Source organism: Heptranchias perlo, chromosome 30, assembly GCF_035084215.1.
Source record: "Heptranchias perlo isolate sHepPer1 chromosome 30, sHepPer1.hap1, whole genome shotgun sequence".
NCBI classification, from domain to species: Eukaryota; Metazoa; Chordata; class Chondrichthyes; order Hexanchiformes; family Hexanchidae; genus Heptranchias; species Heptranchias perlo.
The window spans coordinates 18,652,594-18,679,149 of NC_090354.1; the positions used below are offsets into that span (position 1 = coordinate 18,652,594).

At 39.8% G+C, this 26,556-nt stretch overlaps 1 protein-coding gene across 1 annotated transcript in view; it reads right to left on the bottom strand.

Annotated features, from left to right (window-relative positions):
- Window positions 1–763: 763 nt before the first annotated feature.
- The window catches only part of smarcd2 (SWI/SNF related, matrix associated, actin dependent regulator of chromatin, subfamily d, member 2), a 48,381-nt gene continuing 22,588 nt past the window's right edge, over window positions 764–26,556 (bottom strand). The window contains exons 7-13 of the mRNA XM_067969000.1: window positions 26,213–26,314; window positions 24,523–24,684; window positions 22,993–23,090; window positions 21,767–21,902; window positions 12,686–12,808; window positions 8,315–8,416; window positions 764–6,041 (exon numbers count right to left, since the gene is read on the bottom strand). Coding sequence (XP_067825101.1) covers window positions 5,988–6,041; window positions 8,315–8,416; window positions 12,686–12,808; window positions 21,767–21,902; window positions 22,993–23,090; window positions 24,523–24,684; window positions 26,213–26,314 — 777 coding nt within the window. The 3' untranslated portion in view covers window positions 764–5,987. The remainder of the gene's footprint in view (window positions 6,042–8,314; window positions 8,417–12,685; window positions 12,809–21,766; window positions 21,903–22,992; window positions 23,091–24,522; window positions 24,685–26,212; window positions 26,315–26,556) is intronic.

Sequence of the window (26,556 nt, forward strand, 5' to 3'; positions counted from 1 at the left end):
CTGTAAAGTTATTAATTGTGTTAATGCTAACTTCGTGGTCATTGGTATACATAATGTTTATAGTGTTTAGAGATCTCTATAGTGTCTTTCGTTTGGGCCACCTGGGTCTGGCTACTTGTCATGAATCAGTGTGCCCTGGACTGGGCTTAACATTTTAGGGTTTCTAGTTGTAGGCTTGAACCAATTCTAACCTATTTTTCCTCTCTTTTACACCCCCCCCCCCCCCTCCCACCCCAGAAAGCCAATAGTTATTGTGATGATTTCTATAAAGCATTTAAAATAAGGTTTTATTTCCCCCGTGAAATCTGTTCCGCATTAGTCCAGTAAATCCGATAAATGATCTCTCCAAATTGTTTTACTTGGGTGAACAGCAATATGTAGGAAGCATTCATTCTATCCGTCAAATGACGGTGAAACTGCCCAATCTGGGATGAAATAGTAATGCTCTAAATTCTTTGCACCCAATATTACTCTTATTTTACGTTTTTTAAATGGGACCAGGTCCTTCGAATGCAAGTAAAGGAAAGGTAGTATCTGAATTTAGTGAAACTAAAATAATGGCCAAGATGAGCACAAAAATCGTACCAGACATTCTGGGGCAGACTTTCAGTGAGAGTTTCAAGATCTTCTGTCGTAAGAAACTCCCTAGGGTTTTCGCTGAAGTTATGGCTGGAAAACCCCTCCAAAAATAACTGGCATCTGTTTCATTCAATTCTGCCCCACCCCTACAAAATGAGTAGTTGTGAAATAAATACAGTAGAGGTCAGCTTTGTTTTGTTTTATTTTCAATGCAAAATCTCTACAGCGAGAGTTGTACATGATGTATATTGGATCTGGTACAAATGTGGTCCCAAATGGAACAGAAGCACCAAATTACAATGTAAATATATCAAGAAGCATTTTTGTACCTGTCGAGCAGTGCCTGTAAAATGGACCTGACACTTGTGTTGTAAGTCCATTCCAATGAGTTCCTATAAACCAGTAACACGGTTTGTATTTTTTTTCAACCCCCTCCCACTAAGGGCTTCAGAGTTCCCAGGCATCCATTGATGGAATGCAGCCCCATCATCCTAGAAATGCAGTATTATGATGGTGCTTTACTGAAACTGCTGCAAAATAAAATGTTCCTAAAATCAGAATGTGTGCCTTGGTCACATTTGCTTTACAGAACCATGAGCCCTTTGGAATGGAAGATGGCTGACCCTCCTTCAGTTACAAAGCTGTGCAATTTTTAAACAGTATCAAAATTAACTAAATTTATGCAGCATAAAATGCAATCTTTCAACAATGTTTCACTTTTTAAAAACTATGAACCCAGTACCTAACTAATACAGGCGTACTCTGTATAAATATCCACAACGTGTACCTTGGTCCTGCACACCACTGCATTGATTATAAAAGCATCAAAAACATTTAAAAATCTGTAAATATAAATGAGTAAAAGCATCACTTAACAGTCGAACACTATTGGCTGCATGCTACATACAGCAGGAAGAATGTCTCTCATTACAGTCGTATTATTTTCCAATCGGAAACTTTCCTACGCTGTTAGTTGTGTGTTCTGGGCATGTAGTGTAGATTCCAGCATTCCCGTCTTGTGCTATAAGGTGACTGCACTTAAACTCTGAACTTGTTACTGGGAATGGAGCCATATACTGTCTGCCTTATTGCTTATGGCCTGTTGGTACACCTCACCCTTGTATCTTGAGGTCCAGAATCCAAATTATTCCTTGATTCAGTCAGGCTAATGAAAATGACTGCCTTGTTGTATTACAGAATTTCAGTGGCTAGGTACAACTAATATGTCTATAGTGTACTAGTAAAAGAGAATAGGTGCTTATTTCAGGGTCTGCAAAAATTTTAGTTTAGTTAAATCCTGAGCCAGTATGTACTCCAAAGTCAATCTACATATGATGGTGAGTTTGTGGTCTATTTTGACTGCACTGCAATGTAATTCCTACTCCAGTGAAAGAGTCTGCTCCTGTAATCTTGAAGCTATTCACTTCGTAGTGAATACTTGGGGCCTCATTTATTCTCGAGGGTAATTTGGGCAAAAGGGCCTATTTGAATTTAAAATGTTCAGTAATGGTCCTGCAGTGGCCCGTGCCGACTTAAGAAGTGAGGCTATTGCAGATTTGACATCCATTAAGCTGAATGGGTTTATACGAGTTGGAATCTATTCCCACATTCTCCATCCCAGTAGATTCAAACTGACAGTGCTTCTCTTGTTTTAAGGTACATTTACACCATTAGCAACAGCCTGAAACAATGTGTGTAGGAGTACTGGGAAGGCACCACCAATTGACATCCTCGGTAGAGAAACAGTTAATTGTCTTAGGTAATGCCCTACTGCTTTGCGTCTTGTGCAATACAAGCTCACATGAGCCTGGCAGAACCACAAAGGTTAGGAGTATTGGACTTATGGAAAAGCAGTGGGTATCTAAGTGGAAGACTGAACAGATTTCAGTATGTGACTAATTCTGTATTTGCAATCACTATAATGGAAACTTGGTGATGAATGAAACCTAATTCTTCTTTAATGTGTAAATAACTCTAGAATTATTCAAGACCCAAATTTACTTACTGGTCTGAGCAGTGATGGGATTGCTAAAATGAGGTTTAATCTTCCATCTGATCTCTCGTTATACTTGCTGGAAGTGAATGCATGGATTTTGGGTGAGGGAAGGAATGGAGTTGGGTGGGATGGACTCTATGGTTAGCTACTTTAGCTGTCACCGGCTAAGGAAATCTACTCAGGAGTGGTTCTCATGGAGAGTAGCAATTAGTGACTATGATAGAGTTATTCAGTGTGAGTGAAGTGAATTGTGCTGACCTGCTCTGATGCAACTACCCACAATAGCTTTTTATTCACAAAAGCAAACAGAATAAATCAGATCATAGTGCATGAAATACATGTTTCCTGAGATGCCCACAGTGCACCACAAATTTGTAATTGCTGAAATGTCCTGCAAACAAAATGCCTCATGCACATTTGTATTTTCTAGAATTTAGACTAAAAATGCCTATTCAATGTAAGGAGTTGCATTAAGAGCCTGATGATTAACCTGGCTGAATAACTTAAGCTAGCTCAGCTAGTATCCTGGCTGGACTGTATAACTTGGTATCACTAGTATTCCCAACAAGAGAAAACTAGCTGATTGTCCTATCAGGGATGATGTGGGTCCTGGGCTCAGAGTGATGTGTAGATTATGCAGTTTCATGATTTTGTTTGTGCTAGTAATTCACGGTACACCTGAATAAGAGACACTCCCTCCTGGTGCAGATGCTCTGATACCTTTATTGCCCAGCCACCTAACTAATCACAATCTCACAAAAGCAATTACCCTGCATTTCAAAGCCCATTCTAAACTATTCCACACTCACACAGCAATCATTACTGTAAACCATTAGAGCTAAAGCGTTGCAAAATCTGTAATTCAGATTTAACACTTACATTTGCACTTAGCAGTTTTTAATTTTAAAAAAATGCAAGTTCTACCTGAAAAAGTCAACCATCACGTACCCTTAAAAACGTTATTTTCCTGAACTTTGAAAAAAAAATTTATATAAAAAAAGCGATTGTACGATGCTATAAGAAGGCAACTCCTATCTCTAAATGAAACTGTTCCTAAAGAAATTGAATATTAATACAATCCCAAAATTAAAAACTCCACAAAGGTGGAATGGCAGCCTATCTGTAGTCCTATTCAGGTCCTCTAATTATCGTTTAGATCCAGCTCTTGGTGTGGATTTGCATAATTTGTTTCATAACTGGACCCAGGTTTTGGTAAGGGTTTTTGTTATTAAAATAAATGCTCCATTTATTGAGCATTAATGCTTTGGCGAGTGTATTCTAACTGCATTATTCTCCATATGGCTCTAGATTTGACTGACTTTATTTTGATTATTCAGAAGCATAAACAGGACATGAATTTGAAATTGAGTTGCACAGTCCTAAAATCAAGTTAAATGCTTATTACAATTGGGTTGCTATAGTGCTTGCACTCCTGCTGCCACTTTGATTGACGACATCAGCTCTGTCCTCAATCTGTTTCAAGTTTAAATTTACTCTGGTGGGCTAGCAGTTTTAAAAAGCAACAAACACATTTCACTGGTTCAACTTTAATTTTTTTTTAATGAGTTGAACCCCAATTAAAAAAATATTAGTTTGAACTAATTAAGAACTTCTGAGGATATAAATTACAAGGGCATTTTTCATACGTTTTCCCCCCCTCCACATTATACAGCTGTTTTGAACCCGCTCATTGCAATTTGATTTCTTACAGTCTATATACACAAGTGTGTGTATTGGTGGAAATTGGTGCTCGCTTACTTGAACAAATGGGATTCTCCTCACAGCAGTTCCCTTCAAGATTGCTGAATGACTTGTCAGAAATACTTTTTATCTGCGTGTATAATCTGACTGTGTCCCCTTTTCCATTTAAACAAAAATTTAAGGCCCAATCCACCTTGAATCTGGATTTCCTAAAAGGCTCCATCAAACTACATAGAATTCATCCTGATTCCACAATATCCACGACCAGGAAAGTGATTCAAAACAATTTGCTCGATTCCCTGCTGTAGGACAAGGTGGTTCCTCTTCAGTGTTAACCATTTGAGCAACCTTTGTGCAATTTCTGATACCAGTGCTTTCTTTGGGTTGGATGCAAATAATTTTTGCAATGGTACATTCTACATACAATGTGAATGATGTTTTAACACCGACAGAAATGTCCTTGTAAGAGACCAGTTCACAGGATATTGATAAAGAAAAGGCAGAGCCTACAGCTCTCTGGAAACTCTTTGATGTACTTTCCTGAAGGTAATACAATCTGGATTGTGTGTCACTGCAAGGGGACAAACTGGGTAATGTGCATCTTCATCACTAATGTGATCGGGGCAGTAGTCCATGTAATGGAATACATATTCTGTTGCTACAGATGGAAATAATCCTTCAAGCAATGTGATAGTTGACTTGCAGCTATGATATTCAGTTCCAATTCTAGTTTGCTAATCTATCTTTTGAAAGACCAAACTGATTAAAACTGTAGAACTTAAACAGGAGATGACTTGAGTTTTACAAAGGGTGTCCCAGGCAGTGACAATACTTGGTCTGATCAAGTGCTCCCACAATACCCAGAAAAGATACGACAAACATTCTATGCATACTTTGGTAACTGCACAATCTCCCGTGGCAATGTCAAACTTTGCAAGACTTTCTATGGGCAAACACACTGTAGCCTAGAAATTATGATTGTGATATTAATTTATGAGTGCAAAATGTATTCATGTGCCAATAATGCAAATAGTAATTTCTAGGCACAGCTGCAGTATCACTAAATTTGTTTTTAAGTGCTGGGAAGCCTTGCAAGAATACAGTGTGACTTTTGTCCTTGCTAAGAATGCAGCTATCAGAAATAATGTTTTATAAGTGTAATGTACCGTTCACTATCCCAGAGGGTAATTATGATCCTGTTCTTTTACTTCACTAACTCATCACTTTCTTTCAGAGGTTATCAGGCTATTCTGTTGGGTCTTTCTGATAAGTCACTCAGTTGTGCAATCTTTTTCATTTCAACACAAAAAAAAAATGTGCAAATCTAATGGCAGATTTGGGCCATGCCAGAGGCCTTTCAATCAAATTAAGTTGTTTGGGTTGTAAATAACCCAAAGTTAGGTGAACACCCTTGAATTGTCAAGCAATGGCTTTTAAAAAGATTATTTTTCACGAACATTTGTTTCTGTTACAGTTGGTGTATCTCTCAGCCTCTACTGCAGCACAGGGGAGGGGATGTTACTGATACTAGATTATTGGATTTTTTTTTTAAAAATTGAGACTTTCACAAAAATAGTGCTGGAATGTCCCCAATAAAGAGTTGCTGGTGACCTACAATTCAGCCAGGCGTGTTCTCTGACATCAAAGAAGCAGTGCAAGTAACGTTGTGAATATCGAGCTCCAGTTCTTTGGAAGGGAGGCACTATTGTATCTAAGTGATACGGATTCCAAGTACTTGTTCCAGTTCCTGTCTGCGTTGCTGAACCTGTATGGAAGAAACAGAGACTTCAAGTCTGAATGTGTGGGCCTGATTTTATATTACCTTGCGTAAGTTTTGCTTTGTAACGTTGGTAATAAAATTGCCACCGCCTCCCCTCTTCCCCAAATCATTGCCCTGAAATTTATGCCATGGGATCCCAGCCTATGAACATTTCCTACATTGCCTGAAACTCTCCTTTCTGCTGGGTTAGCAGAGCTGGTGGCCCATTTTAAATAACACTTCTGCAAAAACAGTGGAGGGGGCTGTCATGTGAAACATTTTACACTAGTATCTCAGTGATTTTGAGACCGTATAATTTTTTTGAGTTTCTCTGGGCTGTACATCATTCCTGGCTTGTGTTCTGGGCAGGTTACCTGCTTCTATGCCTCCTTAAGCTATCTGTCTGTGAGTGAGCAGCTCAGGCTGTCCTGTCTCAATTTTCCATTTTCTCCCAGGAGGACAGACAAAGAGCCAGGACTTCCTACTTTGCCTCTCCCTGATGAGGTGTCTGAGATCAGGATTGTTCAGGGAGAGAGAAAAAGGGGAAAATGACTAATGATCATACTAAGAGTGCTAGAACCTAGTGATATTTTGCTTTCTAATCTGTCACTCATATTGATGGGAAAGCAGTATTTAAAAAAAAAAACAGTTCTTGGTGTATTGCCCATCCCTTGTTACCCTGGGGCCATTAAACATCAACCGCACTGTGTGGTACGTTGGTGAATTGAGTTGGGTTTTTACAGCAATTTGGCAGCTTTCATGATAATTTTCTGGTGCTAGCCCACAAATTACCAGTTCATACAGGCAGAATTGCGGTTTGGTGCTACATTTTTGATCTGGAACGTTCCGTTCTTAAAAACAGAATTGACTGCCATTTCATAACAAATCCACAAACACTGGATACATTTTGCTCTCCCCTGTGACAATTAAGTTGTTAATTTAGTGTCCCAATAATGGAAGCAACGGCAAAGTGGGCGCCTTTGTTCTTCACACACCACATGAGGAGCTAAAAATGGCAAAAAGAAAGAACGAATAAAAATGAAAATGAGACTCAAAGTCCATGTAGCCTCCCAGACAAGATCCAAATGCTCCTCCGCTTGTGCCTTAAATAGATCAAACTTGCAAAGATTATCCACAGCCAAAGGCTCAATGCTTATCTCTCATTTACATCTCTCAAAATCCCACTACAAAAGAATGCTGATCCAAACGAGGCCTTTACAACTGCCTCTGTTTCACTGTAGGGCTGGCTAAACTCCCAAATCTAGCCCCGCCTCACCTACCTCCAGACTGCAGCTGGAGCCATCTAAGTTTACACATCTTCTCCAGATCAGATAGCCAAACTTCCAGACAGTCTCAGAGAACAAGTGAGAAATGAAAAGATGGAATGATGACAAAAGACTGAAGAGGAAAAGGGATAAAAGAGATTATGTAGAACAGCAAGTGGAGTTAACTTTATAAAGTAACTGCCTGTAATTGTGCTCGGAGATTGTGGCAGACTGGGTGAAAGCTGTGATACAGAGCGCTGTAGAGGGGTAGGGATAGGATGCATATTGGCACTTCTGATTCCCTGCACACCAAACTCTTTCTTAGCTGTGCTACCAATGAGAGCTGTTGACCAAACGCCAGGCGCTTCTCCAGAAGAGAAGAAAGAAATAAATTAATGTGAGACTGAGTCAACCCCCATCCCCCCCCCCAACACTCTTCTTCATTTCAAAAGCCATGTCAACGAGGAAAACTAGAGAGCAGTAAAAAAAAACTCTCAAAATGTGGCAAAAGGAAACAATTGACTATATCTGGTTCATTCTTTTCTCTTCTCTCCCCACTTAAAAAAGTACCAGGTTATGCATTCTCTTTAAAACTTGAACTCTTAACATAGGAATTTGATTCACAAATTTCCAAAAGAGTAAAAGCCCTGTAAACAGGGGTGCCTGAACTGTGGCCCCTGAGCCCCAGCAATCTGGCGCAGGCAACTCAGTCCTATTTGTGATGACCTTTCATCGGTCCAGTTCTGATGAAAGGTCATTGACCTGGAATGTTAACTATGTTTCTCTCTCCACCTTGTTTGAATTTTGTGGATCTGGAGGTTTGGAAAGTGAAGTTCTCAGCACTGTTGACTCGATATGATATCAGAACACAAACATCAGCAACTTAAGATATATGCAACGTAATGGGAACATGAATTTCACTTTATATGTGATCCATGAGGTTCCACAGTATGCATCTTTGCAGCCCACAAAGACAAAAAGCATAGACAACTCTGTGCAAAGTATCCCCAGTACCTTTGAGAAGATGAATCTTCCGACCCCTTCCTGTGTCCATGGCTCATGGTAAAACTCAGCCCTTCTCTCCTCCTCTGGGTTTCCAATGACATCAGTCATAACCTGGATCCAATTCAGAGCACAAGTGAACAAAGAGTCTTAGCACATCAAGTGTCAAAATAAAACAATTAGAGTTCAACCGAGCTGGAATTGTATTTATGAGGGAACAAACTGAATTTAAAACATTAAGATCAAATGAAAGATTCCAACAACAAAAGGTTCTGGTCAGATACTCTCCTTTCCCTAGGAGTGCAGAAACCAAAAACAGAATCCCGCCCACGTACAGCTGGGGCTGCTCCTTCGTAGCATCAGTGTGAGTTTACTTGTGCAAGTAGATTTCCTAAAATGTTTCAGTTATTACTATTATCCCACAAGTAGGAATTATATGAAGCTTCGAGCTGCTTGATCCTTTAACTCTGAGGAATATTTTACTTAATATATGGTTGCACCTTGGAGTTTTCACCCCTCTCTAACCAACGTGGAAAATATATAACGGCTAGTTAAATCTTGGGGAAAAAAGCACAACATTTTTAGGTCTAAAAATTTGCAGGCTACTTAGCCTCATGAAGTTCCTCACCAGGGTACAGTGCCCCTGCAGTTAAGCTGTGGGATGTTCGCCTGCAAACCCTTAACGCAATGTCTGTAATTTCTCCTTTCATGATTTCAGCAATGGTGCTGGCCTGTTTAAAATGAATGGGTTAATACCTCTGCTAAAATAATGGAGAAAGGAATATGAGGCCAACACTTGCAGCAGTCACGTGCCAATATTCAACCACATTATTGCAGAGCCAGTGTCTTTCGAAATCGTTGCTGTAAAAGATAATTAGGGTAATCCTATCCAGTGCCTCCTTTCTGTTCTAACACTTTATACACATTTATTTACTGAAAGCAGTTTGTAAAAAGCCAGAACAAGGCGTCACCCGTATGCAACTGTAAGTCAGGATCTGTCCATGTTCCCTGAATTGCTTGTCACTGGTAACTATTCAACCACACAGGCTAGAGATTTGGGGGGTAATTTTCAACTTACCGCTGGAGCGTAAAACTGGTGTTGCAAGTCGGGCGCCCGTTGTAGAAACTGCCTGATTTTTGTTTCCATGTATTTCAATGGAGAGGAAAATTGGGCAGTTTCTATAACGGATGTCCAACACACAAAGCCAGTTTTACCCTCCAGCAGAAGGGTGACAGTTACCCAGATGTTAAGAAATAATTATTTTGGGAACTGCAGGATCTGCACTGCTCCATTATCTCCTAAGCTGATCTTAGTTAGAAATTTACTAATATTTAACAGATTAATATAGTCTTGTTTTTGGATAGGCCATTGAAACAAATTCAGTTGGACCTAAGGCACGGTTCTGTTGTTTATTTACAACCACATCCATTTACAGAAGACTCTCAAAGTTACAACTTCAATGCTATGATGGGGAAGCCATTTTGTATTTGCACAGTTCAAAAAATGCCCTTATTTTAAAAAGTGGATTCCAGTATTCTGAATCTAGAACCAAAAATGGCAGATGATGTTCTGCCCTCTGTCATATCTTAATAATTGTGTTCAGCAGAACTAACACCTCCAGAGCAAAAAGAGAGTAGGAATAAACGGGTCTTCTTCCGGGTGGCAGGCAGTGACTAATGGGGTACCGCAGGGATCAGTGCTTGGGCCCCAGCTATTCACAATATATATCAATGATTTGGATGAGGAAACGGAATGTAACATTTCCAAGTTTGCAGACGACACAAAGCTGGGGTGGAATGTGAGCTGTGAGGAGGATGCAGAGGCTCCAATGTGATTTAGACAAGTTGGGTGAGTGGGCAAGAACATGGCAGATGCAGTATAACGTGGATAAATGTGAGGTTATCCACTTTGGTTGTAAAAACAGAAAGACAGATTATTATCTGAATGGTGACAGATTGGGAAAAGGGGAGGCGCAACGAGACCTGGGTGTCCTTGTACACCAGTCGCTGAAAGCGAGCATTCAGGTGCAGCAAGCAGTTAGGAAGGCGAATGATATGTTGGCGTTCATTGCAAGAGGATTTGAGTACAGGAGCAGGGATGTCTTACTGCAGTTGTACAGGGCCTTGGTGAGACCACATCTGGAGTATTGTGTGCAGTTTTGGTCTCCTTAACTGAGGAAGGATGTCCTTGCCATGGAGGGAGTGCAACGAAGGTTTACCAGACTGATTCCTGGGATGGCAGGACTGACGTATGAGGAGAGATTGGGTCGACTAGGCCTATATTCATTAGAGTTTAGAAGAACGAGAGGTGATCTCATTGAAAAACATAAAATTATAACAGGACTAGACAGACTAGATGCAGGGAGGATGTTCCCGATGGCTGGGGAGTCCAGAACCAGGGGTCACAGTCTCAGGATACAGGGTACACCATTTAGAACTGAGATGAGGAGAAATTTCTTCACTCAGAGGGTGGAGAACCTGTGGAATTCTCTACCACAGTAGGCCGTGGAGGCCAAGTCATTAGATGTATTCAAGAAGGAGACAGGTATATTTCTTAATGCTAAAGGGATCAAGGGATATGGGGAAAAAGCAGGAACAGGGTACTGAGTTAGACGATCAGCCATGATCATTTTGAATGGCGGAGCAGGCCTGAAGGGCCGAATGGCCTACTCTTGCTCCTATTTTCTATGTTTCTACGTTTCTAGACAAGTAGCAATGCTTTAGAGCTCGATGAAGTGACACTATTACAAACAATTAAGAATTGCTGTGTTATTTGTGCATCACTAGGCTGTTGAAATGTAAAAGATTTCGAGGATAGCAGGTGCTCTGTAGTAAACAGAACTAGGATCCAGCATTCAAATGGTGCAAAGGATCCATCTGGGTGTCTCCTTTATTAGATTGGTCAGTGTGGAAAGTAGTGTAACACCATTACAGTTTTGGTCCTGTTCAATATATACAAATAAAACAATTGTGAGCTCCTTCTTCACTCCACAGGACTTTATTTTCTGGTCTACTGATATAAGTTGTAAATAGTTAAGAACTAGTGCTAATCCTGCCAGAATGGCTAAGTGTTAACAGCACTCAAATTTGGACACAAAAACCCTCATCCCATGTGACATATTTAGTTCAGAAATTTTATTTAACAGCTTAAACTATTAAAAATGCTGAAGTGCTGAAATATTTTGTTATTTGTTTTTCCATGTGATGATTTATTTATGTATATTTCACCTCCTTGCATTAAGGCATGGGTTGTTGCAATGCCCTCTGGGTATTGAATTGACTCAAAGCCCTTGGAGCAGAGCAGAACTCCCCCAGCCCTGGAGAAAAGGTGGGCCTATGTGGTGGAAACTTGGAAGTCTTCCCAACAAATAATGGCTAACTTTATAGGTCAGCTTGATGCTTTTTTCCAGAATTATGTAATTTTTAATGTAACTGTTATGGTATTTCAAATCTACTTTTATGTATTTGTACTGGAGTATGTGAGAAACCAACATGGCCGCTCAAAGGAGTTGAAGAAAATTGAGCAATTTTACCGGTCAATTTTGTGGTACTTGCTATTTATGAATGATAGCTTCGAAAAAGAAAATCAGCAATTTGATTGGTTAATTCTGTAATCGTTATCAATTGTTGATTAATAGCTTTTCTTAATGTCCAATTAATTTAACTTGTTTTTGATTGATTTACATTTAGTCAATTGGATATTTGAGCCAATCAGCATGTTTAACTTAACAAGTCATTCTATTTCAGTCAATCATGACTTTTTACCTTGTTGATGTGTGACTCCTTTGAAATGTAATACCAAGGATATGTGTTGGATGAAAGACTTTTAATTATACAGATAAGTGGAAAAGTCAGGCTAGTTGCACCTGTTGACTTGAATTTAAATCACTGTAAAGTAAATTTAAAACAGATAAATATTTAAAATAATCTACTAGGTAAGGCAGTACTGTCAAAAACATTTGGGGAGTCCAGAATGCAGCTGGCTTGTTAGAGAGTTAGAGGACTAGAAGGATGTGTTTCGAAGGGCTGAATTGCCTTTGCTTATCCTTGATTGTTCTTATGAAATCTAACCCCAATGTCAGCATCAAGCACTTACACTTCAGGTGCAGCAAAGCTTTTTAATCTTCTTAATCTAGATTATTTTGGTTCTCATATTTTAGATCACTCTTAATGGGTAAGTCCCTATTTTCTGTCCCTTCAAAAGTGTCTGTCCTCATCTTGAGATCTAGCTGTGCTTTCAGTAACGTGCCCAGGTTAAAAAAAATGCAGCAAATCCTGGTAATGGCTTATAGCAATTGGCCTTACCCTTCATAAGATCTCAGTAAGTCAGAGCCTGAGGTATCAAATGAAATGATTTCTTCTTGCAATTGATGACATTCTCACCTTGTAGTCTCGGCACTGTGACTTTATCCAATCCTGGATGAAGTCCTGAGGGTGGTTGCTGAAGCTCAGCATGAAGTCACGTTGGATCTTCAACTGATTGATAGATTCAATTGTGTCATGAATCTAGAAAATAACACATCCGTTTATTAGTTTTTCAATACGCTTTCAGAATCTTCACAGCATCATCAGAACATCTTTAATTTATGTGTGTGGAAGTCAGCAAGTTTTAATTTTGCCTGTCTCTTGCAGTATAGTGTAGGGTGTAAGAGCAGAAACATGGAACAAGAAAAAACCATTGAGCCCACTTCCTCCAGTAGACAATGTACAATCCACACTTTAATTCACAGCAGTTAATCTGATCAATTGAATTTCACAGATGGTATTTCCATGCTGGAAACACTGTTCCATAGATTATCCGATTAATCTATGTCTATACTTACCCTTATAGACTCCAATCCTTTTTCTTACAGTAATTTGCCCACCTCCTTTTTAAAGGGTTAATTGTCACAGTATTAACTATTAATGGAAGTTTGTTCTACATATCTGGAGAAAAATAATTCTTCTGGCCTTAGTCTTTCTTGAGCTAACCACTTTTATCCAGTTTTGAGATCATATTTAGGGTTTATAGCACTGGTATTTTTCATTAGGTATGACTCTGTCTGCAGAACCATTTTAATGTAAAAATCAGAATTTTGCTGAATTACATTTATTTTAATAGCTCATCATAATAGACGAGTGATCAAAATAAAGGTCTTGAACTGAACTTCATTACTCAGGTTTTCAAACTGTAGACTGTACAGCACTACAGGTTAGAAATATAAAGAAAGTCAGGGATGAGAGAAGACCTTTTGGCCCACTGAAGTTCATTCCTATGGTAAACTAACTCTTACATTGTCACATCAAACCATATTTTGAATAACTCTGATACTTCTGTCTCGATCATGTTGCTTGGTAGATTAATCCAAACATTTATCACCCCTGAAGTAAAGAATGTCTTCCTGACATCTGCTTTAAATTTATTTTTCACCAATTTCCATTTATCTCCTCTGGTCCAACTTTCCTGACTCTGAAGTAATAATCTGGGTTAGCTGATCTATACCATTTAATATTTTATATACTTCTGATGAGACCTGTCTGTCCACACTGTACAACTTAAGCTTCTCTAATCTCTCCTCAGAGCTCATCTGCTTTACACTTGGAATCAGTCATGTTGCTCTTTTTTTCTACCCTTTCCATGGTGGCCAAAACTGAACATAGTACTTTAAATGTGGTCTGACCATTGGATTGTAAAGCCTTAGCGTTTCTTCTATAGACTTATATTTTACAATTGTGTCTTTATATTAGCATTGTATTTGATAATTTAATCACTTTACCATACCATGTGAGGTATATTGGGGGTGGGGGGTGGGAAGAGGGAGGCAGGGATTCAATTCAAAGTATAAGTATGGCAGTTTTGACCGAGACTGGACAAGAGTCAAAGGACTCACACTAATAATCAGGGTTGGAGGAGGGTTTGAGAAAAAATGAAAATCGCACTTTTGTGCGTACACGCATTACACAGCAAGGATATGCCTCTAATCCAAAAAATCCTTGCATATAACATCTTGTTTGTAAAAGTAAACAGACCAAAAAATAATTTACACAAATATACATTATCACACTTCAATACTAAAGTATTTATTTAAGAGACTGAGTAGTGACATCTATGCAGTTCCTTTCATACGACTATGTAAATGAATATATATATGGTGATACTTTGGAGTGTGCATTCTTTTGTTCAGTAATAATGTGTCAGTGCACTACGTTGGCTTAAGATGGGTAATTTTGCAGACCGTCGCTCATGGTGAACATGGGCCAAAAAACCAGGGCTACAATACTGGAGCTCTATCTCCCTGCCATGTTCGCCACTAGCAAAGTTCTGCACTGGGAGTGAAGCCTACAAAACTGCCCCCCGAGGTGCAGTGAGCCTCTTTTTTTTACATGGTTTGACTGGATGCCCTAGTCCCCTTTCAAAATGTATTCCTGAAGGACACTGAAACCCAAAAGCTGTGGCACAGGACATATTTACAGTGAGAGTGCCATCAACAGCGAGGCTATCAACAGACTCTCTTCAATATAAAGAGCTGGACCTCAAAGGAGACAACAGCATCAGAGACTCAGCTTTCAGTAGACCTTGCAAGGTACCTTCAGGTCATCATTTACAACTAAACACATGCAGACAGATTCTCTCTCTTTAGCCATGGGAAGTCTCCTGCTTTCAATAGGCCTTGATTGGATCAATAGCAAGAAAATTAGAAAAATTGGGAGAATGGTCAGAGGTCCTAGGTCTGGGTTTCTCCCTTGGGAAACCTTATTAAGATATAAAAGTGCCTAGAGGGGCAGGAGGTGGACTCATGATCCTCCACCCTCCACAAACTAAGTCTTGGTCTCAGCTGCTAGGTGGTACTCGGATCAGATGCTTCTCTACAGGAAAGAAGAAGTTGGAGAGTTAGGTACCTGTTTCAAGCCGAGATAGAGCTGCCCGCAGAGGATGGGATGGACTGATGCCGAATAGATAACCAACACACACCTACACACTGGTCCCCATTTATACAGGAAGAGTGACCCAACCGAGAAACCACCCCTAAAAAAGCTGTTGTGCACTCACGTCTAGTGGTGCTCCCTTTCCCCTGTGCAACTCCCCCCCACCATGGTCTTGAAGCATGCTAAACTATTGTGCAAAGAAGCACAACTATGCCATTAATGTGCCCTCCTGTAAATGCCATGCTGAGAATATATACCACTACTATATCAATATGAAAACCAGCATACGATTTTTCATTTGCAAAATATTTCTTTTAAAAAGCTTTTATATCTCGACCATTAATTGATGAATGCATGCCTATTTTTCCATTTCAATTTGTGATTTGCTTATTTGTGAAGAGTGGCTCCTTGAGGTTTAATTTATTTATACAAAAACACAAGATTCCGGAGGCTCTGTGGGAGGGTTTGAAGTCTGCCATCTTTTCGTTTGTTGATGCTGATGGACCTTCTGAGTAATTCCATCACTTGCTGTTTCTATTACAGAGGTTACTCTGCCTTGCACAACAGGCTCAGCATGGTCCGAGACAATCATGGTCAGTATGATGCTGTGAGCTCATGGCTTCTATAATCCAGAGACATGAAAGCAAGCCAGATCTCCTCAAATAATCGAAAATATTAAACTGAGCTCAACTCTTCCACCTTCACATAGCCACCCATACATACCAATGTTCATATTAGTCTTCATATAAATACTGACTTGATAATTTATTAGACAGCAGAAAAAAAGATCAAAGCAACTGAAATGGCTGATGATAAATCAACAGAAGTACAAGAATGTGGGATCTGCAATCGTCAGACTGCAGTACTACAGTCTCTAAATGCTATGCCTTTTGAGCACTTGCAACCTAGTAATTAAAATAATGAGAACCTATTAATATACTCAATATTAAGTAAGCCAGTTATACTGAAGATTTTATTCTGTAAAACAATGATTCTGTAAAACAATCAGTCATACTTTGATTATTAAAGAAAACTGAATCCACTGGACTAAAACTCCTAGAATTCAGCACTAATTGAGTGATGCCACTCACAACAGGCCATTAGAGATGGCTGACATAGGAAATGAAAAGTCTTATGGGCACTGTCACTATACACTCTCTCCTCCTCTATTACTCCATCAAATTAGAAGCCAATCAGCACTCCGTTTAGAGATTCAATCCTTTAATAAAGAATCTTTAATATCTTAAAAATAAAATCCCTGACTCACTGACTATGACAATAAGAGAACATGGAAGGGCTGTGAATGTTTATAGTATGGCAAATTAGAAGAAGCACGGAAGCTGATATTGATAGGGAAGGGGAGGCAGAGGTTGGGATAGAGACTGGATTTAACTCTGCCTGTACCAGTCTGAAAGTGAAGTGCAACAATCTGTTTCAATCCAATTCTTAATTCGAATATCAGTTCTCATCATCAATCTCAATTACACTAGAATGATTAAAAAACTGGATGGATTCCCCACATAACTACTTCCAACGAAAACTAGTTCAATTTTACTAGCCTTTCTTCATAGTTATATTTCTCTGAACTTTCAACAGTACTTCAATACCCAATTGAAGGGAGGGTGCCCCAAATTAGCAGAATATTCCAAAGTTGTACAGGGTTACAATAACCAATTTTGGCATATAATCATATCTCCACAAGATGCACCCCAATACACGACTAGTCTTGTTGACAACATGTTAACATTGATTAAATATTTTCAGTAGATGGTCTGGCAGCTTAAACCCTTTTGCTTTTCAGCTTTGCCAATGGACACCCATTTATTGAATACTTGTTTCCTGCACTACCTTATATGTACATACCCACATTAAATTTAACCTGCCATTTCTTAATCCACCTAATTATTATGCCGAGCTCACTTTGAGTGGTATCAATCTCCCCTCCACTACATGTGGCTGCATTTTTTTGTGTCTTCATATGTTATATGTATATATATCCTACCTTGTTATCATTTATGAATCCTGCAAACAGCAGAAGGCCCATAACGTTTCTGACAGTCCCTGTCATCATCTTCTGCTTTCTAGTCCCAAACCAATTTTCAATCCTGTTTGCTAATCTACTGTTGATTCTACAAACCTTCATCTTCAAAAGATTAAGATGCAGAACTTTTATCAAATAGTTTCTAAAAACCCAAGTGAATTCTACCCAATGGATATCCATTATTCACAATAATGGTTACCTCCTTAAAGAATTCCAGTAAATTTGTGAGCCATGACCTGTTGCTTTTAAACCCACTCTGACTTCTCCTCGTTGCCTCTTCTCTTTAGACAAACAATGATCTTGATCCTGTTATATTCACTCAAGCATTTCTGCCCTACTAATGTTGGATACACAAATTGAAAAATTATATATTCCTTGGAGATTCTGAGGTATATCTTATTGGTTCCAGATATCATATTGGCATTTAAAGCTTTGAACTTTTTCACAGCATGTGCTTTGCTGACCTAAACATACGTTCACAGGTTCCCAAGCCTGTTTGACTGGATCTGGAATTTGTTCATCTTCATCTGTGAAGAATTTCTTTAGCATGTCTGATCCCCATAATATTTCTGCCCAATTTATCCCTTAAAGATCTTTCAGATGTTTAAATTCCATCCGTTTTACACAAAACTAATATATGTTTTGGCTCACTCTTGCTGCTTTCTGCTATGCATCTATCTGGTGCACTCTTACCCCTTCTAATACTTATTTTAATTTTCCTCTAATGAATTTTGTGTGACTCCCAGTCCTCACTACTTTTGCTTTGTTGCATCATTTAAAATGCTAACTCTTAGCCTTAAGTTTATTTGTGATCTCCTTATTCAGCCACTATGCTCTTGATGTTGCTATCATTTGGCTTTAAGCACACTACTCACTTACCAGGTTTCTTCACAAATAATCTTCAAAAATCTCTGATGGAAGCACTAGCATATGTATGGGTATGGTAGCCTAGTGGTTATGTGCTAGCAAGCCAGAGGTCGTGGGTTCAAACCCCATCAGGACAAATTCAGTAAATCTGGTAATTTGTGGGCTAGCACCAGAAAAATGACCATGGAAAATACCAAATTTTCGTAAAAATCCAAATGGTTTAACAATGTCCTTCAGAAAAGAGAGCCTGCCACCACATGACTCCAGTCCCACACTACATGGTTGACTCCAAATTCCCTCAGGGCAAATAGGGATGAGCAATAAATGATGCTTTGTCAGTATTTTCCACATCCCAAGAACATGTTAAAAAATACTATGCCCTAGCTATACCCAACTCTGGGATATTAAGGTAATTTGAAGGAGTGCAAATAGACTGTACAAAAGGAACAAGCCATATGATCTTTTGTTTCTCTTTGCAAATGATGATTATCATGAAAAACATCATGGTTAAAAGTCTGCTTTCCTGGATTGAAAAGCTTCTTGCATTGGGATTTGAAGAGGTTGTGTAAATAAGCCAATTGAAATAAATAAGATGGTTCGAAAACATGAAGAAAACAGTTTGCCAAGCTTTTTGCACGGCAGACAATTGGGGTGAATTTTCCCTTCGAATAAATGTAAGTGAATTACAGACAGTGGAAACTATTTAAATGCAACGTTACAAACTGCAAAATGGTTGGAAACATCGATGTACACACGCAGGCTATGCAAATAAGTAATACAAAGGTCTTTGAGCAATTCATGTCACTAAAGGGAGTGTGCAATATGTTGAGCTAATCAGCAGGACCCGTCATAATTAATTATATATTATAACAGTACAATAACAGGGCAATGATCACTAGTTACCACAGGCTGACATTGCTGAAAGTTGTAAGACTTTAATGAAAACCCTTTCAGCCACAAGGGCTTGTGGCAATCCATCAATGTGGTATTATTTTATATAACTGCCAAGCAATAATCTTTGAGAGGTAATATAAATACTAACGTTTTATTACAGAATAATGAATATTGGCTGCAATGTAGCTGTGAGTGTTTGAATATTGGAAGATGGCTAGTCACTGCAATTGGAATATGCATTTGAAGGAATTCAATCTGGTTCCTGCGCAGTGTTCTGAAGCACCATCTCTCTGCAGGTTCCTTAGGTGGTTTTGAGTTTTATTCCTCTATTTCTCTATGGTGATTTCTTATGTATACATTATATTAATTTATATGCCGCACGTAATATTGACAAATTGGGACATGTGGGATGAGGATGTCAGAGTAACAGTGTGTGACACTGTGGAAGTGATCATTGAGTTCTTGATACTTAAACCGCTCGTTGAGAAGCAGTGATTAATTATTATGCAGGATACTGTGAAAGACATTTGGAGGGATTGTTCGGTTAATTTTGCAAATGTCGTCAATCAGACCACAGGAGGGAATATCTACCCTAACACAGTGTCATACATTAGAAATAAAACCAAATTGCAATATCCCTACTTATACTAGTCCCATCACTGTTACGTTTTAGGGTTTTTTTTTATCATGGTTCAGATTATTCTTACAGATGTATGTCCTGGAATGCTTTCACTTGCCTTGATGTCGCAGTAAAATTCATAGAATGCCCGGGTAACAAACAGGGAAAACTTCCCTGATTATTCCAGCTACTGCTTCATGGGCTACTTCTCATTTTCAGCAGATTTTGTTTTAAGTTATAACTGCCAAACCAATTTATCAAAAAGCAATGGAACCAGCAAATAGTAGCAGTAACACAGCATATATTTTACAGCATTTGTTAAGAAATACTTGCATTTATATTGCGCTTTTCACGAGGTCCCAAAGCACTTTACAGCCAATTAAACACTTCTGAAGTGTTGTAATGTGGGAAACGCGGCAGCCAATTTGCGCACAGCAAGATCCCACAAACAGCAATGAGATAATGACCAAATAATCTGTTTTTTAGTGATGTTGTCTGTGGGAAAACTCCCCCGGTCTTCTTCGAAATAGGGCCGTGGGATCTTTTAGCTCCACCTGAGACGGGACCTCGGTTCAACATCCCGTCCGAAAGATGGCGCTTTCTCAGTACTGCACTTAAGTGTCAGCCTAAATTATGTGCTCAAGTCTCTGGAGTGGGACTTGAACCCACAACCTTCTGATTCAGAGGCAAGAGTGCTACCACTGAGCACCTTAAGCTTAGCTAACTCCTTTTGTAATATTAAAATAGCTGGTATTTTGCAAATACTATACAAAACTGTGATATAATTAATTTTCTTACACAGTGGTTCTTTTTGCTTTTCTCACCAACTACAGAATCTATCTGGTCCGACAACTCTCTTTGAAGGTTACAAACAGGGTCTCGGATTTGAAAAAGACAGGCTGATAAATACTGTCAAAATCTGACTGGGGACCAAGATTAATTTAAATAATTGTTTGTTAAATTCAAAAAGAGCTGCCAACAAGTCACAGAATATTTATATTTGAATTGAATGGCCCTTAGTCACCGGCCTTCAGACAAACTGAATAATTGTTGCAACAAGGTATCAAGTTAAGATGGGATAATATTTCAGTGAGTAAAGCTGGTTTTTAATCCTCTTATGTACCGTGACAGAATTAAATAACCTCATACCAAGCTAAATCTTAGACAAAAATGATTCATTTTGTCACTGTGACAACCCTATTTATATATTTTTTAAATTTTAAAATATACTTTATTCCATAAAATTTAAAGATAAACACGGTTTACACACAGTTCAAATAAAGGACACAAACTGCAGCACAGCAGTTCAAAGCAACGCAGTACAGATCGTATACACTATGATCTTATTGTTACAGTTTTAATACACACTACATATTTTCTAATACATTCTATACAATACAGGGTGGGGTGGCTTTATAGGGAGGCCTTTCCCCAAAGAGCCTTTGCGTAGGTGGCACCTCGCTTCAGTGCGTCCCGCAGGACGTACCCCTTGACCTTCGAGTGTGCCAGTCGGCAACACTCGGTCATGGACAGCTCCTTCAGCTGGAAGATAAGCAGGTTTCGGGCGGACCAAAGGGCCTCCTTCACCGAGTTGATGGTCTTCCAGCCGCATGTGATACCTGTCTCGGTGTGTGTCCCGGGGAACAGCCCGTAGAGCACAGCGTCCTGTGTTACCGAACTGTTTGGGATGAACCGGGACAGATGCCAACGCATCTCTCTCCACACCGTCTGCGCAAATGGGCAGCCCGTCAGGAGGTGGACGACGGTCTCCGCGCCACAGCCTCGACGGCCGCTCGCGGTGGCGCTGAGGTTCCGCGCATGTTGGAAGGACCGCACTGGGAGGACCTTTCTCACCGCCATCCAGGCTACATCCTGGTGCCTGTTGTCAGTTCTGGGGACGAGACGTTCTGCCAAATGGCATCGACCGTCTAGTCCGGGAAGAAACCAATCGTGACAACTCTATTTATACGAGCTCCCACAAGCATGACTCATAGATTAATCTAATGAAAGTCGAGCTCTGAATTAAACTTTATCACAGCTTTGGGCTTTGACCAGTGAATGGATGTGACTTCGGGAATCATAGCCTGAGTAAGTCAAAAAGAAGAAATTCACATTCCTTCACCTCATAATTGCTTACCTTAATATCCAGGACTGCGATTTCTTGTTGGTTGGTCGTTGAAAGGAGGAAGTTGCTCATTTGACTCTTCAAAGGGTCATCAACCTCTACATCAATGTCATAGCAAGCAGTTTTCTTCTGATCATTAAGATCAACGCTGTAGTTAACCACACAATGGGAACTTCATTACCATATCTGCTCGCTAATGCAGATTCTGTATTATTGTACCCAGTCACTAACACAGACTCTATATTACTGCATCTAGTCACTAACATAGAGTATATATACCCAGTCACTGATACACACTCTTCCTTACTGTACCGTCACTAAGATAAAGACTATATGTTATTATACCCAGCTTCTATATTTCTGTACCCAGTCACTAATGGAAACTATTATTGTACCCAGTCACTAAGAGACTATCTGTTACTGAACCCAATCACCAACAACTGTACATTACTGAACCCAATCACCAAGAACTGTACATTACTGAACCCAATCATCAAAAACTGTATATTACAACATGCAGTCATTAATACAGACTATAAATTAATGCTTTCCCAGTTTGTGATATCGTAGGAACTCTTTGATTGAATTTCTACTTGTAACTCACTGCCAGTCATCCCATTTCCAGTACATTATACCATGCATATTTAGCCACATCAGTTATTTGATGTCATAGCACTGGTCCAATTCACCGAGGCAGCTGCATTATTTTCATGGAGAATTGTCTGTATCTAACTCAGGGCACAATTAGTTGGGTGCGAACTATTTTTCAGTTTCGGCAACCTGAAAAACTCGTCAGTAATTCCCACCGATACTTTAGCATGTTTATCTCAACCCCTCACTGTCCTTGGCAATTCAGTATATTCCTTCATCCTTCTTTAACTGACATAATTATCCCTCTTTCATCGACCCTATGGCAGATTTATCCCTCCTTCTGTGACCCTTCATTGTTTTCTTATCATCTTTGTAGGTGCCATTAATCCTTTGTGGAGCACTGCAGTTCTGCTCTGCTGTCATCGACTAGCTCTTGATTTACACCGAAAGATGCATTTTTATTTCAGGCTAACAAAATGGCGGTTTTCGATGAGAACAAAGTTAAAACAAAACCATCAAGCGCTGAGTGACCTTTAAAAGATTGTCCAGTGCTGATCTAAATATTCAACTAATAAAGTCATTGATGAACAAAATATTTGATAAAACCCTTACGGTGTGAGTCAGGACACCAGTGCCTCTTCTCTTACCTAATCATGTGATTGATAATGATGGGGTCTGGATGCTGCAGGAGGCCAGCCAGTTTTATTGGAATTTCAGAGAATTTCATTCGCATGCAGTTAAAGATCTAAGAAAACAGACTCACTGTTAACAGAGGAGACACAGCAAAAGGGAACTGTAACTGTGTGAGGTTCTCAAGGCAGATCTTAGTTTTACTGAAAACGAGGTGATTGAGGCATTGGTATTTATTACTAGAGTTGGGATTCCTTAATGAAGAATTCCAATGGACTCCCATATTAAACTTATGTTTAAGCAGTTAGATTTCATATGGACTGATCCAATTGTTATATTATATATAAAATATCATTGTCCAAAATAACCTAATACAGCATGAAACTCTTACTCAATGAAGTATTAGTTAGATTTGCACAAGAGCCCCAACATGTGGAATAGAATGGACAAACAGATGTTTGATTCCCACTGGACTAAATTCCGAATTTCAGCCTTATTGTGCGGGTGATAACACACGGAGATCGAGTGGAGGAGAGTTGTCAGCATACCATTCTCATACATTCCACAGTGCCTGGTTCAAGAAGAGGCCTAGAATAAGTTGCCTTCTCTCTGGCTGTAGTTGGTGTAAGGCTGTCTGAGATCAGTGAGAGAGTAATAAACTTAAAAAAGAGGAATATGTAGCCTCACTGACAAAAACATTTCTGAGATACTTCATTAGGTAGTGGTGCCTTCATCTTCAGACCATAACGCCTGCAAGAATTCTAAATCAGAGATGTCCAAGCATTTGGTTTTGTGAGTCATGTGGAACCGTGGGAGGGCAGAGAATATTTAAATCCATTAATTTGCATATATCTCAAGTTGCTGATACTAACAGATTTTGGTTTTCTGATTGAGGATTTATCCACTAATGGGACAACTGCATTAAAAGACAGTCTTTTCCAAACCTCTGGGCACACAAAATTCAAGTACAGCCTCTGGGCACACAAAATTCAAGTACAGCCTCTGGGCACACAAAATTCAAGTACAGCCTCTGGGCACACAAAATTCAAGTACAGCCTCTGGGCCTTCATGTGGCCCTAAGGCTGTAAGTTGGACACTCTTGCTTTAGATGGATTCCTGAATACGATTGGACTTTAGTGCATATACACAGGAACATAAGCATTCTGTTAGTCTAACAGTAAACTGTGAAACATTATGGAATGCTCCAAGGCTCCGATTTTTTTGTATTTCCTTCACGTTTCAGGTCTGCCTACACTATGCGCTAAACGACTTGAGTTAACCACTCACCCAAAGTGGGCAGTCAAAGTCCTTCCAAGCTTTCGTCCATGCCAACTGAACTGCCATCTATAGCAATTTTTGATTTTCTTTCCTTTTCTGCGGAAATTGTCTTGTGCTCTCTCATCAGCTCTCCCCTCAATATTGAGATGAGTAACACATTTCATGAGCAATCATGGGTTACACGTGTGTGTGTGTGTGTGTGTGTGTGTGTGTGTGTGTGTTGCAAATAAGAACTGTGTCCTCTCCGTTGGGAGCAGAGTGTTTCTTACCTGCTTGAAGTAGCGATTGCAGATGATGTATTCCTTTTCATGGTTGTCCTGCAGCTTGTTCTTCTTGATGTACAGCCACAGCGCCTGCATGATGTTAGCCCGTGTCTGAGTGTGGACCCCCAGCAAACGGGCCAATCTGGCATCCAGCTTATACTGTGGGGGCTGAAGTGGAAGACAAGATTACTTGTGATCACAGGCTGGACATTTTGTTCAGTTTCATACAATTAAAAATATTCCTCTATTACTGGCACATCTTGTCTGATTTAGCAGAAAATCACATGAAGTAAAACTGGCACCACCTTAACCAGGCTGTTACTACAGATCCAGAACAATGACAACCCCTTGCAAGCAAACTAAACATATGTTCCACAATACAACAGCAGGGCTGGGCGAGCTACAAGTTGTAACATGATCTATGGGCTCTGTTCACTGCATAGATGGCTGGAATTTTGTTCTCATGGTAAGTGATGCTATCGGATTTCCTCAATTATCCTGCAGCCTTGTAACACAACTTTTTTTTCCCTCACCCTCCAAATTAACGTGGCTAAGTTAGTTCTCCGTCTGCCCTTCCTAGCTCTTAGAACCAATTCTACTGCAATTTCCATTTCACTGCTTTCTTACAGATATGGAGTGAACCCTGTACCTACTGTGAGCAAGGGCTATTTTTAGCTCCTTACACCTTAGAGAATTTCAAGATAGTTGTTTCCAATCAACACAACGGATGCAGGTACTTGCAAGTCAGTATTTTAATATCAACATCACCTTTTTTTTGGTTAAATTGGGTAAGGTAATGTAATGGTTACATTAGTATATCAGAGGCCTGGACGAATAAACCAAAGTACATGAGTTCAAATCCCACCAGATTGAGAATTTGAATTCAGTTTTAAAAATCTGGAAATAAAAAGCTGGTGCAAGTAAAAAGCGACCATGAAGCTGTTGGATTGTCGTTAAAAAACAAAGTGGTTCACCAAAGTCATTTAGGGAAGGAAACCTGCCGTCCTTATCCGGTCTGGCCTATATGTGACTCCAGTCCCACATCAATGTGGTTGCCTCTTAACTGCCCTCTGAAGTGACCTAGCAAGCCACTCAGTTGTACCAAACTGCTACAAAGTATAACAGCACTGTGGGAGAACCTTCACCACACGGACTGCAGCGGTTCAAGGCGGCGGCTCACCACCACCTTCTCAGGGCAACTCGGGATGGGCGATAAATGCTGGCCTCGCCAGCAATGCCCACATCCTGAAAATAAATTAAAAATATTACCCACTTAAACCGCATAATGGATTCCCAACTCACCCCGGTTGAGAACCCACACTGCAGTTGTTCCAGCACCGTTCTAGAACTTTCCATAAGGAAACGGGGTGGGGAGGTGCTATAACTTCCCGGGGCTTATTTACTGTATCAATACCAATACACTACAGGAAAAATCACACCTAAGCATGGGGGGATATTTTCCAACTAATGCTGTTCCTGTATGAACATTTAATGCGCTCATAATAAATTCCTCTGTGCACTTTTTTAATGCAGGCCTGTTGCAGGCTAATAGAATCATACTAGTGGCACAAACGCACCCCCCACCCCACTTGCTTCAGGAACCACAGATATTAGCACGTGTCTCACACGGTGCAAAAAGCAGCTTTTATTTCTGTTTTATTGTTGGAACAGTTCCAGTGAATCAGGGAATTCCTACCTGGTGGTCGAGCATCAAGAGCAGGGTACATTTCACATTCACGTCTCCTGGTCTTTTCACCTGAAAGCCGTCTGTCTCCTGGGTGGTAGGTAACCTGTGCCACTGTGGTCCACATCAGAATTACATGTCAGTTACAAGTCAAGTAACACAACACGTCAGTCAAGCCAAAGAATTTTTTTTTTAAACCCCTACCATTTTTTAAATTGATTTTCCTCCCCTTTAGGTCTCCTGTAACTATTTACACCTGAGTGGGGAAGGGACCAGCTCTCAGGCCACTGTTAATGCCGCCACTGGGACACACGCCAATGGCGTCTCTGGTTTTCCTACAGCCAGTCTAATTAGCG